Source organism: Chaetodon auriga, chromosome 10 (assembly GCF_051107435.1).
Source record: "Chaetodon auriga isolate fChaAug3 chromosome 10, fChaAug3.hap1, whole genome shotgun sequence".
Lineage (NCBI taxonomy): Eukaryota > Metazoa > Chordata > Actinopteri > Chaetodontiformes > Chaetodontidae > Chaetodon > Chaetodon auriga.
This window is the reverse complement of record NC_135083.1, coordinates 23,133,586-23,148,788: the sequence shown is the minus strand read 5'-3', so window position 1 is coordinate 23,148,788 and position 15,203 is coordinate 23,133,586. Positions and strand designations below refer to the sequence as shown.

The window sequence follows — 15,203 nt, the reverse complement described above, 5'->3', positions numbered from 1 at the left end:
CATCACCTCTAAAAGCAGGAGGAATCCTGAACTGCTACTGTTTCTGTCATCGTCTGGACTCGGCTACACGTGGGACACACGCACGTTCAGCATCATCGCCATGCCGAGCAAACAGTGACAGCGTGATTGAAAAGTGCAACCTTGATTCCACTGTTGTCCATTTGCAACCTGCTTTGTTGAAAGCCCAGCAGGTAGGAGTAGAAATTGTCAGACGAGCAGAGGATTATCCAGCACAGCCACTCCTGCCGCCACGCCTCCGTCTGAGTGTTCCGAGCTCTTGGTCCTCAGCAGATGACCCACACAGTCGTTCATCACCATGTCTTTACCTTGCCTGTAAGGAAACGAAGACAAAATGGCAGATAAGAGCAGTAAATGTTGAAATACTTTAATTAAGATAATGTGACATCAATCAGGAGAGTGTAGACTTGTAACTCAAAGTTGCATGGTGCATTGTTGGCTGGAGTACTGACAAACTTTACTCAAGTAAAAGTACAATTAGGGCCATAAAAGCTTCCTCAAGTCAAAGTATAAAATTACTGCTTGAGCAATAAAGTGCTCAACATGCAAGTTACTTGATGTGTTTATAGTGCTGATTATGTGTGGGCCAGAGATCTTCACCAGTCACTTCATTAGAGTCTATGAACGCACAGGATGCTGTACTAACACTTTCCACGAGCAGCACTGCTGCTCCCTACTGGAAGTCACGTGCACCAGCACAAAACTTAGAGTACCACTTAAACCCACAATTACTGCTTCTCCTAAAACCAGATATTATGAAAACCATCAACTGATAAAGAAGTTTAACCTTACAGATAAAACTGTTTTTCTTCCTTACTGGGACACAGACAATCGCTGTGCACTGACACCTGAGGGCAATTTGTGAAGCAGGATGTGATTTGGTTATAGCTCTTGATTATAAAATGGATCTGGCAGCTAGAGTTTGCTCTAAACTACAGAGGTTTGGCACAATATTACTTGAATAATGCTTTTGGGGAGAGAGAGAGAGCTGGTGAGTAAGGACAGAAGTGCAGATGTGATGCAGAAACTTTCTAAACTCCTCAATTCTCTGGTTTATCACTTATCTCCATCAGAAGAGAGCCGTGCTCTGTGCGACGAGAGGATTCTGCGATATCACAATCAATCCAGTCATCATCTGACTGAGGTGTTTATACAGTGTGCAGCCTACATTTGTTCTGCATTGACTAAATAAGCTTTTAATAGGTCATTAATGGAAAGTGAAAGTATTCCTGCTGGCTTGTGAAAGGCCGATGCAGCAGCACAGTGTGCAGTTACTGGGTTTGACTTACATTTGCAGAGCTACCAAACCTTAAACTGAAAAGGTATCAATATCTGGCACAAGCACATCTCAGGGCTGCTAACATCGTGGAGTACTACTTCAACAATTGCATTGCATTTAATGGCAATGTCCAGATGAGTGTCAATAACCTCCCCAATCTGTCAGCATTCTGCTAAATGTCACTGAAGAACTGCCTTTCTCCGCAGAAGAGAGATTATTTGTTATCAAATTATTGCCGTTTTTTGTTGCTGTGTGTTGATTTTATGAAACCTTGGCAGATACATGCAATGATAAGGATATGCAAGGATAAATAACACCACAGGTAATAATGTCTGACTTTGAGGTGAACTGTCCCTTTAACTTAGGATGACATTCCCTCTGACTTGTGTCCTGACCCGAGCTAGACCCAACGTTATCGTTCATTTGGAGTTGTTTCAGCCAACCTGACGAATGTAAGTTCCATGTTCACTCTCTTTAGGTCAGGTCTCTAAGCTGCTTCTCTAAGCACTGCATGAAAACACTTTTGGTCTCTGGACCAGCTGTTGAAGGAAATATCTGGCTTTTTAGCTGCTAATTGCTAAACCTCCTTTGTTCACCGGCTAGTCGCTGCGTTTGTCTGCTGTTTGACGCTCAGCAGTGAGTGTACAGTTGGTTTTCAGAGCTTTTTCACTGAAAACAGCTGCATGGTGCAGCTGAGAACACTGTGACGAGTGTCGCAGAGCGGACTGCTAAACAATGAGGGTTCGTCACTATTAAGCGCCCTGTCTCATGTCAGAAATGCTAATTTGATCCATTGATCAAAAAAACATAGATTAGTGCAGCTTTAAAGATGAAATGTCTTGATAGCTAATATGTGTTTGTTTTTGAAGCATAGAGACTGCCTTCCTAGTGTGCTGGCTCTGGGAACACAGTCTACAGCAGCCCCACAAAGAGGACATTTTTCACCAAAAAGACTGTTTCCTTTGTGAAGCACCATCTTGAGTTAAATGACCAGATAACTGGAGCATTACATTAGACTCGGCTGAACTTTGGGATGTGCCTCTGTGCAGGGTTTTGTCTCTTATTTCTTACACTGAGCTGAGAAGTTAATGCTGTAGAGAGGGAGAGGATGAAGGATTACCAAGACCATGAACCCTCTCTGGACTTACTGGCAGTGAATATATGTAAAGCCAAGATAAACTTCATAGTTCTACTCGTATCCTTTAATAAACTTTGAATTATACGGCTCTATCTGCTCGAGGGCAGTTCTGAGATATGCAGAAGCAGTTAAAGCTCAAATGAATGAACCAGCCCTTAAAGTACATAAAACGGTAAGACGCCATCTTGCCACAACACAATGTAAATGAAATACTGAAAACGTGGTAGCGATTACATACCTGACATACACTCCAAACACTCCCAGTTCACTGAGACAGTTGCTGATTTGGAGGGGAGCATCTCGTCTCAGCAGGTAGTTCTGTACGGGGACGGGTCGGATTTTATCCATGAGAATATAAGCCATCCTCTCTGCACTCCCCTTCACTTCCTGCAGGACCTGGCAGATCTCCGATCCATATATGTTGTTACCTAGAAAAACAAAACTTTCAATGCTGTTCGCAGTACTTGGAGTACATGACCATGGAGCCACTGGCATTTTAAACTCTCTTGCGTTTAAGAAACGCTGACCATGCGGCAGATGTTTCTCTCATCATACCTCCTCCCTCTCGCTGAGGCTTCAGGACAAACCCCTCTGGTGCTGCCAAAGCCATTGCTACTGTTTTGTCACCCTCTGGTCCCTTAAGACAACAACAACAACACAAAAACAAAACAGGGAAAGAAAACCTGCCATTAGATCATTAGATTGCAACCATTTGTACATTTTCTGGATACATTATCAGTGCAAACCCATACACTTCATAGAGCCTGATCCCTGAACATGAGTGAACTGAAGCACCAGCAGCAAATACTTTCGAGTTGTACGACCACTTTTAACAGTAACTTTCACAGTAACCTCAGGCATGTGTTACTTTCTCACCATGTCTAGGGTGTAGAGGCCAGCGAACGTTGCTCTGATCTGCTCCACTACTTGGGGCTGGTCGGGAAAGAACTTCTCCAGGACTCCAGGTCTGGCGAGTACCTGCTGGACCTTCTTGGTTCCAGCAAGGTGAGTGCTGATATCTGGACATTTCACAGCCAGTGAGCGCTCCATCAGAAGACGAGCATCCCAAGTCTGCAATTCAAAAAAACTCAAATGTGTTTCTCTTCTTCTTGCAAGAACGCTGACACATTTAGTACACTGACCATCATCACATTACAACATTAAAATGCCATCTGATCCCTTTTGGAATCAAATCTTTGAGTCCATTCTTACTGGTTAACAGATCAGTCACTGCCACAAGTATTCCATATTATCACACACGTCAAGTAAAATCCTTCATTGTAATATCATAAAGTGCCGTCCAGTGTTTCGGCGTCTGATAGGATTCTCAAACTGGACTTCCTGGATCATATTTTGTCTCACCTGTCCCCAAAACTACATGACTGTAACCACCTCTGTTTCAGCGCAGGGCTGTTTTCTGACTGAATGCCCATTCGGTGTATTTGATGGCAGCTCTCTCTTGGTCAACATTCCTGACATAACAGAGAGCACAATGGATGGCCAAGCAGAAAGAAGTCTGTTTTTCTATGACAGGGGGCAGGGAACACGCTGCCCGGAGCTGGCAACAGTGACAGAAGACTGAACTAGAGCACCGACCGCACTCACACTGTCAGGGAGCGTTCACACCAATGATTTGGAAAGCTGCTAAAAACACGCTTTTAAGGTCTGTTCAACACGCAGTAGCTAACCGGCTAACACCTATATGTTTTCTAAAAAAAAAACATATAGGTTTGAACCATTCAAATATCTGTTTTTGAGCATTTGTGCATAAAAGGGAAAACCAATATGAGAATATGAGAGACATACTGCTTGTATATTATTTCAACATAAACAAGTCTTTTAAAAGATCTGCCTACCTACACATTACAAAATAAAGAAGAAATGTAATAAATACTACATATATGTGTCTTGTATTATGTTGTTGAATACGCTCTTTTTCAGCTTGACCTACATTTCATTTTCAATCAATCAAAGTGAAGTAGTGCGTAGAGTTGCCAGCTGGTGTCGGTCCACGTGTCCTGGAAGACTTCAATGTCCCGGACAAATGGGAGGAAGTCTGGTCACATATTAGCTGATGATGGGGTCTATTTTCCCATGTTTTTTGTGTCCAAGTGACTAATAAAGACAAACTTTTTGGATTTTTTTTCTGTATTGAACGAGAGCGCTGCAGCCAACAGCCATGAAACAGGCTGTAATGCAAGCCTATTGGCAGTTTGTGCACCATCAATGGACATCCACTAAACGTGTTTGTTTTTGCCACCGACAGGCTCAGATTGTTATTCTCAGTGTCTCACAGTATGTGAGATGTGTAGATGGCCATTCCAGGTGGTGGTGTCCTCACAAAACATCATTTTCCATCTTGACTGCTCTTCACACAGCCAGTAACTGAAACGACTACAACTTGGAAAAAAGATTTAAGTGAAGACCTGCTCAGAAGTGTAGTTCTGGGGCATGTAGCCATTCCTGAAGTACACCACTGCAACCTCTTGGGCATCACTGAAACGAGAGTAACATATATGGAGAGTAAATACATAATTAGTCAATAATCATATTTAGACCTATGTACTGTATACACATCATTTTAATGTTCGGATAATCACCTTTATACAGTTCATTCATTCAGATTTAACTGACAGACACAGACTTACACAAACAGCCGCTTGTCCTGATCGAGGTATCCTGTCTTACTAACATCGTCAAAGCGCTTTCTTTTGGTGGGAATGTTTCTGAAACACATCGACAACAGTGTGCTGGTTACAAAAAGCTGCACTGTCACACCACTTGTAACACAAACTACCAGAGTGTCCATGAGAGACAGCAGCACAGAGTCAAAGTTACACATTTGGATATGTTTTCCATTAAAATTAGGCACTATGTTCCTAACAAATATAATGCTGGATAAAGCTATTGGGGAGTGGCTTGTTTCCTTGTTAACAGCTCCTTGGTGCTCACACATACCTCTTCCACAATTCGCTCTCAATGTATCGCTGATCAAAGATGTTCCTTTGGCTCTCTTCCACCAAGAACATGACGATTGCTCTGAAATGACAAAGATTGCTGCTGTAAAACACTCTCACTGCCACCTTTAAACATTCATTTGCAATAATAATAATAATACATTCGTAATGCTTCATGACTACACTCACAACAGTTACGCAACATCATAGATGTGACTTATGATGAATTATAACTTCAAGTGTTTTAAGGATGCTCTTGAATAGATATGAACTGGAGGTTGACTGATGGGGCTTATAATACATTATGATTAATGATACACACCAATGCACACGTCAGAAATCCGTATTATAGTATGCTATAATACCACAGTAGTCCATGCAGTATCATAAGTTATCAGTGTGTGTGTCGAGTAAAGGAAAGTACACATTGGTCCATCTACTTTGAATATATCATACTGGTTTCATACCTGAAGGTTCAATTCCAAAAGCAGACAAATGTTTACTGATTTTCCTTGCATTTGCATGTGTTTTACTGGTAATTCTCTGCATTTCTGCATCTTACGTATTAGTCACTTATGCAGCACAGATTTCTTTAAATGCATGAAAGTGCATCACACTTTACTGACCACCAACAATGAAGCTTTTTTTAAACGGGTATAAAACCAAAGCAACTTTACAGGTAATACTCACTAAATAAATAGTTTGAAACTGATGTGTTGGAAATGTCAGCATCTGTAAGACACTTGGAGTTACAATTCATTCTCAGTAAAGTCTATAATGATTCATGACAGCTGACATAGTGCATCAGAAATCCTTACGAATGCATTATAATTCACTAAGAATGACTTCATAACACACTATGTGGTCTTCATAGAAAGTGTATCTAGCACTTGATTTTATGAAAGTAGATGGAAAAGTGAGTAAATAAAGACATCTGGGCAATGACATGTAGTTTAATAAGGCTGAATTCAGTGGATGCATTTCATTCCTACTTCTCTGATCCATAGAGCTCCCAGGCTTTGGCAACGGCCCTGGCCAGACCAGCTGCAGGGTTGTTGTCTAGGATGCGCTGGCTCTCCTCCAGACTGCCAGCCACCTTCAGGATGTGTCTGTCGGGTAAGATGAAGAATACTTATGGCAGAATTAATCACAGCGAATGATATATTATTACTTTCTGGATGCACTTTATTTCACCATCAGTTATTCTTTCATCTTGCTTCAGGCAACAACACACCATTGGCAAGAGGGATGGTTTTTAATACAGGAGCTGTAGCCGCCTAAAGGACCAATCAGAGTGTATGGAATGACTGACAGTGGACCAAACCTTACTGACTTAGATGACCCATTTAGCGTGAAAAATGCTGATCACCAAAAAGTGACAGATTTTTTTCATCACCTGCTATAAAATTGCTATAATTAATTTTAGTTTCACCACCAACCTTACCAGCCACAGTCTATGGGTGATATGTTAAGGACTGACTTACCGGTGTACGTCTGGCGTACGTGAGGAGAGACCTCCAAAACTGGCAGCAAAGGTGTTGATTTCTATCTGCTTCAGAGACGATGATCGATCATCTCTCTGGTCCAGCATGTAGTCGGACCGATTGAGACCCAACACAATAGACTGGAAAGAGGGAAAGAATAAGACCACTTATTCTAAAAGGTAATGATGAAGGCATGTGGCTGAACATTCAGCACAGACTGCTCTGTGCAGGCCCCAAACTCCAGCCCTTTGGTCCATGATGTTGTGTCGAGCTGAAATAATTCACCAATTGATGGACCAGTCATTGGACAGATGAACTGGGAGCAACTTTCACAGTCCATTAATCATTTACATTAACATTAAAGCATAAATACAAAACTTTCCCTCGTTCAAGCTCTTCATGTATAAGGATGTGCTGGTTCTCTTTGTCTTATGCGATTCACAGTAAAATTTGGGGGTTTTGGACTGTTTGTTAAACAAAGCAAGCTATTAATTATTATTATCATTATTATTATCATTACAAGGTATAGGAAGGTACCGCTTTCAGCTTTAGGAAATTGTAAATGACATTTTCTTTATAATTTTCTGACATTTTATAGACCAAACACTCAAGTCAATTAATCTAAAAATAATGTGCAGATTAATTGATTACATCCACTAACTACTATTGTCCTTGCTACAACAGCAATGCACACCAATTTCTCTGTTGTTGCTGCAAGAGCCAACACAAAAGTTTTCATCCACTCCCTCACACACGGATCATTCTACTTCAGACTGCTTTGAGGGCCAATACAAAGCAGGACTCACTTCAAAACTGAAGCTCAAGAACAGATCAATACAGATTTCAAACTTCGAACCTGTAAGTTTTGCCATTTTTATGTTGCTATGTTATTTTGCTGGTTAGCCTGTTGAATTTGGCTTTAGCACATTCTGCAGCTAACATCGCGAGTAGCTTCTATTGCAGACCCACATGCTGGAGCAATGTGGACATATTTAGTACAGTGTGAATGTTAAGCTTCATTTGAAGCCAATTACTTAACCAGACTAGTATGTTGGATGTAGGAAACTGGTTTTCCCACATTGCTTTTTGTGTAGTTTCACATTGCCAGAGCTAGTATAAACTCCACACTTCATATTGCAACACAAGCACAGCTCATTTTGTGGGTACAGGAAAGCTCCTCTGCTGCGTGCTGTGTCAGCATGTGTGGCTGTTGCTGCTGTATGTAAATGTACTTGACAGACATGCCCCGTGGTACGCTGACTGTTGTACTTATATCATATACTTTGGGTTTTCTGCCAAACAAATGCTGTTAAGATGCCTAAACTCTGACAAGAATCACATTTCATTTACTAATTAGCCGACATTATGAGGCCGGCTGCTCCTTCCAAAGCACATGTAGGCCTGTACCTCTTCTTCATTCCTATTTGGAGCCAATCAACACATGCAGATTGCAAAAAAAAAAGGAGGTGGAAGATCTCTTTCAATTCTGTGATACTGTGACATAATACCATCACCGAAAAAAAAAACAAAAAAAAACACCACAGTATGAACAAGGGTCAATAATTTAACAGACTAACAGCAGCCAGTTTGCACAATCCCAAAGTCACATACCTGAGACCTTCCTTCTTTGAGGATTTGTTGGTGGATCCTGAACAACCTTGCAGTGAAATCATCCACAGCAATGGTGCTATAATCAAAGAAGTGACTCCATTAAAATAGTACATCAGTTGCCAAAGATTCACTCAGAGAATCTAACTATGAAGTGATCTTTAGGAGAAGTTTGATCCAGATCTGATGTGCTGCTACAGAAACGGTCAGAATTATTGGAGGCTCTCATGCTACCTAGCTAGAGCCTCTTGCAGGAAGTCCGGGTCCTGACTGATCATGTCCACAAGTGTGTTGTAATGCGTTTGCACGGCCAGAGCTTGGAGGAACACAGCCTTAGGCACAGGTGTGGGAAAGAGTGTGAATGGAGCGTAGGTCACCACCTGAAAAGAAATCAGTGAACACAAGCATGAGACGTGGAATGTGAGGAGTCAAAAGCCTCCAAAAGCATGAAAGTGTGTTTTCTTACAGGGTGTGGCTCAATTTGTCAAAGCACACATGCATGCTCATAATCATTTGCATTAAAACTGAATAAGAAGATGTTAAGTTGAGACTTCTTTCATTACTATTTGCTCACACTCTTTCTGTGAAGCGTTTTACTGGATATTGATTCAATTGAACGAATAAAGAGGTCTGATAATCACTGAGGCGTTTCTTTTTCTCCCACACCATAAGGGAGCAAATGTTTTTAATGACTGATCTGATACCAGAAGAGTCGCTGCAGCATCTTCAGAGCGGCACATTCACTGTGTCTGCTGGTTTGTTAAACAGTTTTTAATCTCTTTGTGCACACAGTAAGACACGCTGCTCGAGTTGCTGCTCCATTACAGTGCTCTCAAGGTACAGCCAGATGCATATTTTTAATCTCTCTCTGTTCTGAACTTTCTAATCCGGCAGCCTTTATGTTAATCTGACAGCATTCAACTCACACTTGTACTGTGTAGCTACGAGTGAAACAGAAGTGCTACGGCAATGTCACAAGGTCCAAACAATTAAGATTGTGGCATTGTGACTGTTACATAACAGTGACTCAGCCAATGGGTTGGCAAGGCCATCAAGTCCAAAGCTAACCAATGTTTCTCTGTCTGCGGCAGTTAAGTACCTTTTAGAGCTTTCTTGACTTCCAGGTACTTGTATTTACTCGTACTGTAACACACACGTTTGGATTATGACTGAATATATACGACTTTAAAGGTTGATTTAGAACATTATATTCACTTGTGGTCATCAGTCTACATCTGTCACTCATCTGCGTACCCACTGCATCTGTAAAATTCTCATTTTGTGGTTCCTGCTCTTGTTCCTTTAATCTTTGATTTTTGGATGATGAATCACTCATGCTGCTGTCAAATCATGTTCTGTATAATCCTACCACAGTCTAACTTAATGCCTGTTTTCACTTCTCACCTCCGATGAGTTGGGAGTCTCTTGGATCCTCATTAAGACGCCCTGAAGAAGCGCTGCATCTTTTGCCACGTCTGCCAATTCTTTGATCAGTGCAGTATTCATCATCACCTCGTCTGGGACGCCCTGGGCCATCCTGATTCACCTGAGACATGAAGAGCAGTCAAAAGCTGCAAGTCAAACAGTGCAAGAGCACTGGGGAGGGGGACACACCTTGACATCAAGTCCCATAATGGAAAAAGGAAAAGTCACGTATTTCCATTACTGTTGCAATTAATCCATATTTGAAACACTGGAGACATCGACATTTTTTTTAATACACTTTTTGTATTTGATTACAGAATCAGTCAGTACGTTAACCCGCATACTGCACAAAACAAAGGGGCTACTACTATTACTAAAACACTAGTAAGAAAGGAAAAATGATAATGATCATCATCATCGTAACGCTTACTATTGCTGTTGTTAACACCAGGTTGCACTCATTCAGCGCTGGAGTTTACCAAAATGCTTCACACAAAGACCGAAAAAGCCATAAAAACATGCATACATGAAAAATGTATATATAACAGGCTGGACAGAACTAACGTTACAGGGAAGAGGACGTCAGTAAGTGAACAAAATCACATTAAAAGGCTGCCCCTGGTGTAACTCCTGCGAATATATTATGAAAGCAGCACTTCTCACTTGGTTTTCCTGACGCTGACTGGCTGTGAAGGTGCCGGCGAGCAGCTGGCGAGCAGCCAGCGGCTGGTGGTCGTGGCTAGTTAACGTTCACAGGGGCGATAGCTATCCACCTCCAGGCTAGCACGTTTCCTCAGTGTTTGGCGTCCTCCTCGAACGGTTTCACGAGCACAATGAGAACGCCGACATTAACCGGATAATATTACCTTTTGAAGCGTTCTTCTGTCCTTTGTAACGCGAGACAAAAGATGTTGTGAAAATCAGTCAGCCGCCGTGAATGAAAGCCGGATCTGTTCAGACTCTACGTACCCCAGGCACAGGTCGAGAGATGCTATTGGCTAGACACAGAGCCACTTGCTTTGTTCAGCCAATCAGTGCTCACTACGTAATCAAACCTTAAACTCCGTGGTGTCCTCGTTTACCGAGCTCGTGGTAGTTTCAGGAGTTTGTTTCACCTGTTATCCAGCAGGTTACAGCGGTGGAGCCGGGTCCTGACCTGCTGTACGGCTCCGCACTCTGAACAAGCGCCGAGTGAGTTGTTGGACTCAAAAATGCTGACTGAAGGATGATGCAGCAGTTTTATGGCGGATGATGTGTGTGGGTCATATTTGAAAGGTCGTATCGTATCGTATGGTACTGTTGTATGGATAGATAGAGATAGAGGTTTAGATTGAGAAATAGATAGACAGATAAAAATAGATCAGTAGATAGATAACACGCATAATTTACACTAAGCTATCCTAGGGTATGTAAGATGTAATGTACTCTGTCTCTTCCTGTAGACAGCCTCAGTGTTACACCTCCAGTCCGGTCTGTTGTCACGGTGAACTCCCAGGTAGCTCTCCACTGCCAGGACCCCTGGTCCTCCTGAAGTCCACGACCCTCACCTTTGTCTTGGTCACATTTAGGAGAAGGTGGTACCATGCCACAAAGCAGTCCACCTGTTCCCTGTACTCAGGCTGCTGTCCACCACTGACACACTCCACAACTGTGGGTAATTACACTAATTATAATACTGGTAGTGTAGAGTTATAATAGAGTCAACATTAGAATAAGAAAGAAAAATATACCAACCACATAAGAATTAAAACAAATAGTATGCAGCATGAAATTTGTGAATTATTGTAAAAGATATGTGCAATAGGCTTCATAAATCCTCATGAAAAGATCAGTGCAGGGCAGGGCTGGCTCCTGTTGTCAGCCTCCACACCAGCAGATGGAGCTAAAACGTTTCAGATACAAGTCTCAAAGGGCTTCCTTTCAGTTTCCTGGTTCTGAATAGCCTTCCATAAGCTATTCTGCATTCAAACCCACAGGCCTTTAAGCTAACCAAAAGGTTTCAGTCAAGTCTGCTAACTCAAATATAAGAGGGAGGGAGAGAAATTAGCAAAAAGAGCAAGTGTAGGTGGGTGATGATCACACTGGCAGCTCATGACAAGGTGGAAGCCATGCAGGGTGATCATTAAGCTCTGAACTGCCAATGTGTGATTTTGCTCTGTGTTTGTGTGTATATTTGTAGATGGCGAGTGGACAGCTGTCGAGGGCGGAGGCCTTGGCGTGCTCAGGCTGCAGGCATGCATGTCATGTGATGCTCTACTCTGACACAAAAACTCAGCTGTTCGGAAGAATTCCCATCAGACACATCATACTGGTGAGTGTTAGTGTTTGAGTGTGTGCACGTGTGTGTGTGTGTGTGTGTGTGTGTGTGTGTGTGTGTGTGTGTGTGTGTGTGTGTGTGTGGTAGGAGTGGGTCATGAATGGAAATGATTGAGTCCTTGCATGCAGAAGTGATGTAGACCTTTGCTTTCAGTGTTTCTGCCTGTTTGCATAAAACCACAGTCCTGTTTGTGTCTATGGACCTCTACCTCTGTCTGTCTGTCTGTCTGTCTGTGTGGATGCATCAGTGTGTGAGTGCATAACAGCCTCTGTCACTTCCCACAGATGCAGATGCGCTTTGACGGTCTGCTGGGTTTCCCTGGCGGGTGAGTCTTTCCTGGTGCTGCTTTTGTGTTATCCTCTTTTATGCACAGGTACGTTTAGCTTAGTTTTGTAAGTCTCTGTTTTTCTTCATGGATCCGCCCTGTCAAACAATGTAATCCTTTATGACACCGAACAATTATCCACACATTTTCACTGGGATGCTGACGAACAGTGAGACATGCGGAAATATGCACGACAGGTTCTTTTGTAAAGCACTTTATCTTGCTGTAAAACAACTATTTCAAATGACCAGACACATACTGCTTGGTTAGTATTCAACTTAATATGAATCACTTGTGCCTTTGTGTCTGTGACTTACAGTAGTCACTGCCAGAATTTCTGCTGCATCATTCGCCAACACAGTGAAATTATGTAACAAGAAGAAAAGTCTGAAAAATCATGATGACATATGCAAAAGGAAGAAAAATTGCATTAGCAAACGGGAACAATCGTCAAAAGCAGCAGTGTCCCAATTCAGTACTACATACTAAATGTATACAGTATATTCCATAGGGTGTTAGTATACTGTGTTTGCACTAAGTATACAAAATATCAGCAACTGCAACATTGCGATGTCACTTTCAGCATGGTGTGTAAGATTTCATAGTTATTTCTTGTTTTCTGGGGTATTTGCAAAACTGTTTTACCACCATTTCACCTGCTGCGATCAGCTCTCACATCTACTTTGTGCAATGCATCATAGTAAAGTATTATCAACATACTGAAAAGTCCAGAATTTTTTATTGTGTACTACAGACTGACTTTTCAGCCATGCTTGCAGCATTGGCTCTCTCTATGGTGCCCAGAGCGTGAATCCTAATCACTCTGGTGATCCTTTGACTTTTCATCTAGTGCCACCAGCACGTCAAAGTACCTGGAAGTGGAACATCTCCCATCTACCAGATGGATGGCCACAAAAGTTTGCCATATTAAGTTAAATATCCCAAACAACTATTTGATGGATTATGAGGAAATTTGATTCAGACAATGTTTCTTTGTCTCTCATCTAACGCCATCATCAAGTCAAAATTTGATTATGTCCAGTCTTTGGTTTATGACTTAATACATGATAGATTAATGAGCTCAACAGCCTCAGTCGTATTTTGTGTTCAGTGCTAATCAGGGCAAATGTTAGCATGTACACAGTCTGAATTAAGATGGGGAACATGGTAAACATTATACCTGTTAAACATCAGCATGTTAGCACTGATGTAAGCATTTAGCTCAAAGCATCATTGTGCTTATAGTAGTATATTTTCAGTGCATGCATCATTTCTAATATGACTTCATCAGATAGTTTTTGTGTTTTCTGAGTTGCTGTCTTTAAGTTGACACGGCTGTCAAGAAGACTTGTGACACTCTTGTGACCTGGGACAGGAGCAGCTCGGTGCTAACTAGTTTTGGGCTTTAAAATCCAATGAGCTTTTCAATCGGCTTGATTTATTCTGCACTCAGGAGTCTCGTGAGAGCGATGTGGTTGGCACTGTTTATCTGCTTTAATATCCAACCCTGACCTTTGACCCCACCTCTCACACTTCAGTCTTGTTAACCCATCTGAGGAGACCCTGGAGGCGGGGCTGAGCAGGGAATTGTCGGAGGAGCTGGGGGTGGCTCTTCCGATATCGGTAGACGATCATGTGGACTCCTGCCGTGCCCCTGCTTCCTCCCCCTCCTCTTCCCATCTTATCACTCACTTCTACGTGAAGAAGATGGAGGAGGAGCAGATTAGGGAGGTGGAGAAAGCAGCTGCATCCACTGCAACCGATCATGGACAGGAGGTAACGTCTGTGTGTGTGCTTGTCCTATTCCATCTAGAGTGACTGATTGCAGCCACTTACCTGATCTCATGCTCTGTTCCTCATCACCTGTTCTCTCTCTCTCTCTCTCTCTCTCTCTCTCTCTCTCTCTCTCTCTCTCTCTCCCTCTCGTTCGCTCTCTCTCTCTTCAGGTTCTGGGAATGGTCAGAATCCCACTCTACACCATGAAAGGAGGGGGGGGCCTTGCATCCTTCCTGTCGCACTCTTTCATCGGCAACGCTCGCTCCCAGCTGGTCGACTCGCTGCTGCGCTTCAACCTGATCACCCTTGAGGAGTTGCACAAAGCCCTCACACAGTCTCTGGAGATACACACACACACCGCAGTGGACCTGAAAGCGGCCCTTTCGCTGACAGAGGCGAGGAGGAAACGGTTTTGAAACACACCTGCACCATCATCAGCACATGCTCTCAAGCAGGCACACAGATGCAGTTTGGCCAAGAGCAATGTTCAACACAGTCCTTCACTGACACACTTAATCATAAACACATCACATTCAGATTCTGAGCCGCTGACTCATAATTGACTGCTGTGCATCAAACAGTTTGGGGAAGACACTATCAACTGCTTTACCATTAATGGAAATAAAGTCATTTACACTGTCATCATAGTCCAACTTTTTCTCCTCCTGATGTTGATTTCAAAGAGAAAAAATGGAAAACTAATTATATGATGTGTGAAAGCAATTATTACATTAATTAACACTCCCTCTTTAAAGCTTTTTGTATCTTAATGTTGTGAAGATGGCATTTTAATGATTCCATCAGGAATTTTGGCACATCTGAGTATTTCGCAAGCTAGTGAGAGTGCCTCTAAAACAACAGACAAAAAGATGTAGA

At 42.3% G+C, this 15,203-nt stretch overlaps 2 protein-coding genes across 7 annotated transcripts; one reads left to right on the top strand and one right to left on the bottom strand.

Annotated features, from left to right (window-relative positions):
• Positions 1-7: 7 nt before the first annotated feature.
• On the bottom strand, positions 8-11,012 carry gss (glutathione synthetase). 2 transcript variants are annotated; one of them, XM_076740622.1, is made up of 13 exons: positions 10,573-11,012; positions 9,889-10,030; positions 8,719-8,864; positions 8,488-8,563; positions 6,877-7,016; positions 6,385-6,501; positions 5,394-5,474; positions 5,084-5,161; positions 4,862-4,931; positions 3,312-3,506; positions 2,991-3,072; positions 2,674-2,863; positions 8-331 (listed from the first exon to the last, which is right to left on the bottom strand). In XM_076740622.1, the coding sequence occupies exons 2-13, from the start codon at positions 10,018-10,020 to the stop codon at positions 208-210; spliced, it is 1,431 nt and encodes a 476-aa protein (XP_076596737.1). In that variant the 5' UTR covers positions 10,021-10,030; positions 10,573-11,012; the 3' UTR covers positions 8-207. The 2 variants fall into 2 exon arrangements, with proteins under 2 accessions (XP_076596737.1, XP_076596738.1); XM_076740623.1 differs by having other exon boundaries at positions 10,776-11,012.
• Positions 10,953-14,969, top strand: LOC143326768 (U8 snoRNA-decapping enzyme). Of its 5 annotated transcripts, none has more exons than XM_076740626.1 (6): positions 10,953-11,100; positions 11,352-11,563; positions 12,089-12,220; positions 12,511-12,551; positions 14,090-14,327; positions 14,498-14,969. In XM_076740626.1, the coding sequence occupies exons 3-6, from the start codon at positions 12,089-12,091 to the stop codon at positions 14,741-14,743; spliced, it is 657 nt and encodes a 218-aa protein (XP_076596741.1). In that variant the 5' UTR covers positions 10,953-11,100; positions 11,352-11,563; the 3' UTR covers positions 14,744-14,969. The 5 variants fall into 5 exon arrangements, with proteins under 5 accessions (XP_076596741.1, XP_076596744.1, XP_076596743.1 ...); XM_076740629.1 differs by having other exon boundaries at positions 10,988-11,100; positions 11,352-11,404; XM_076740628.1 differs by having other exon boundaries at positions 11,013-11,100; positions 11,352-11,559.
• The last annotated feature ends 234 nt before the right edge of the window (positions 14,970-15,203 follow it).

Coding starts and splice junctions, on each gene's coding strand:
- gss (XM_076740622.1), bottom strand. CDS start 10,020: ATGGCCCAGGGCGTCCCAGACGAGGTGATGATGAATACTGCACTGATC. Junction 3,507..4,861: donor AGAACTACACTTCTGAGCAG/GTCTTCACTTAA, acceptor TTTGAATTGCAG/ACTTGGGATGCTCGTCTTCT. Junction 3,073..3,311: donor GCCTCTACACCCTAGACATG/GTGAGAAAGTAA, acceptor TGTTGTCTTAAG/GGACCAGAGGGTGACAAAAC.
- LOC143326768 (XM_076740626.1), top strand. CDS start 12,089: ATGGCGAGTGGACAGCTGTCGAGGGCGGAGGCCTTGGCGTGCTCAGGC. Junction 12,552..14,089: donor CTGCTGGGTTTCCCTGGCGG/GTGAGTCTTTCC, acceptor CTCACACTTCAG/TCTTGTTAACCCATCTGAGG. Junction 14,328..14,497: donor CAACCGATCATGGACAGGAG/GTAACGTCTGTG, acceptor CTCTCTCTTCAG/GTTCTGGGAATGGTCAGAAT.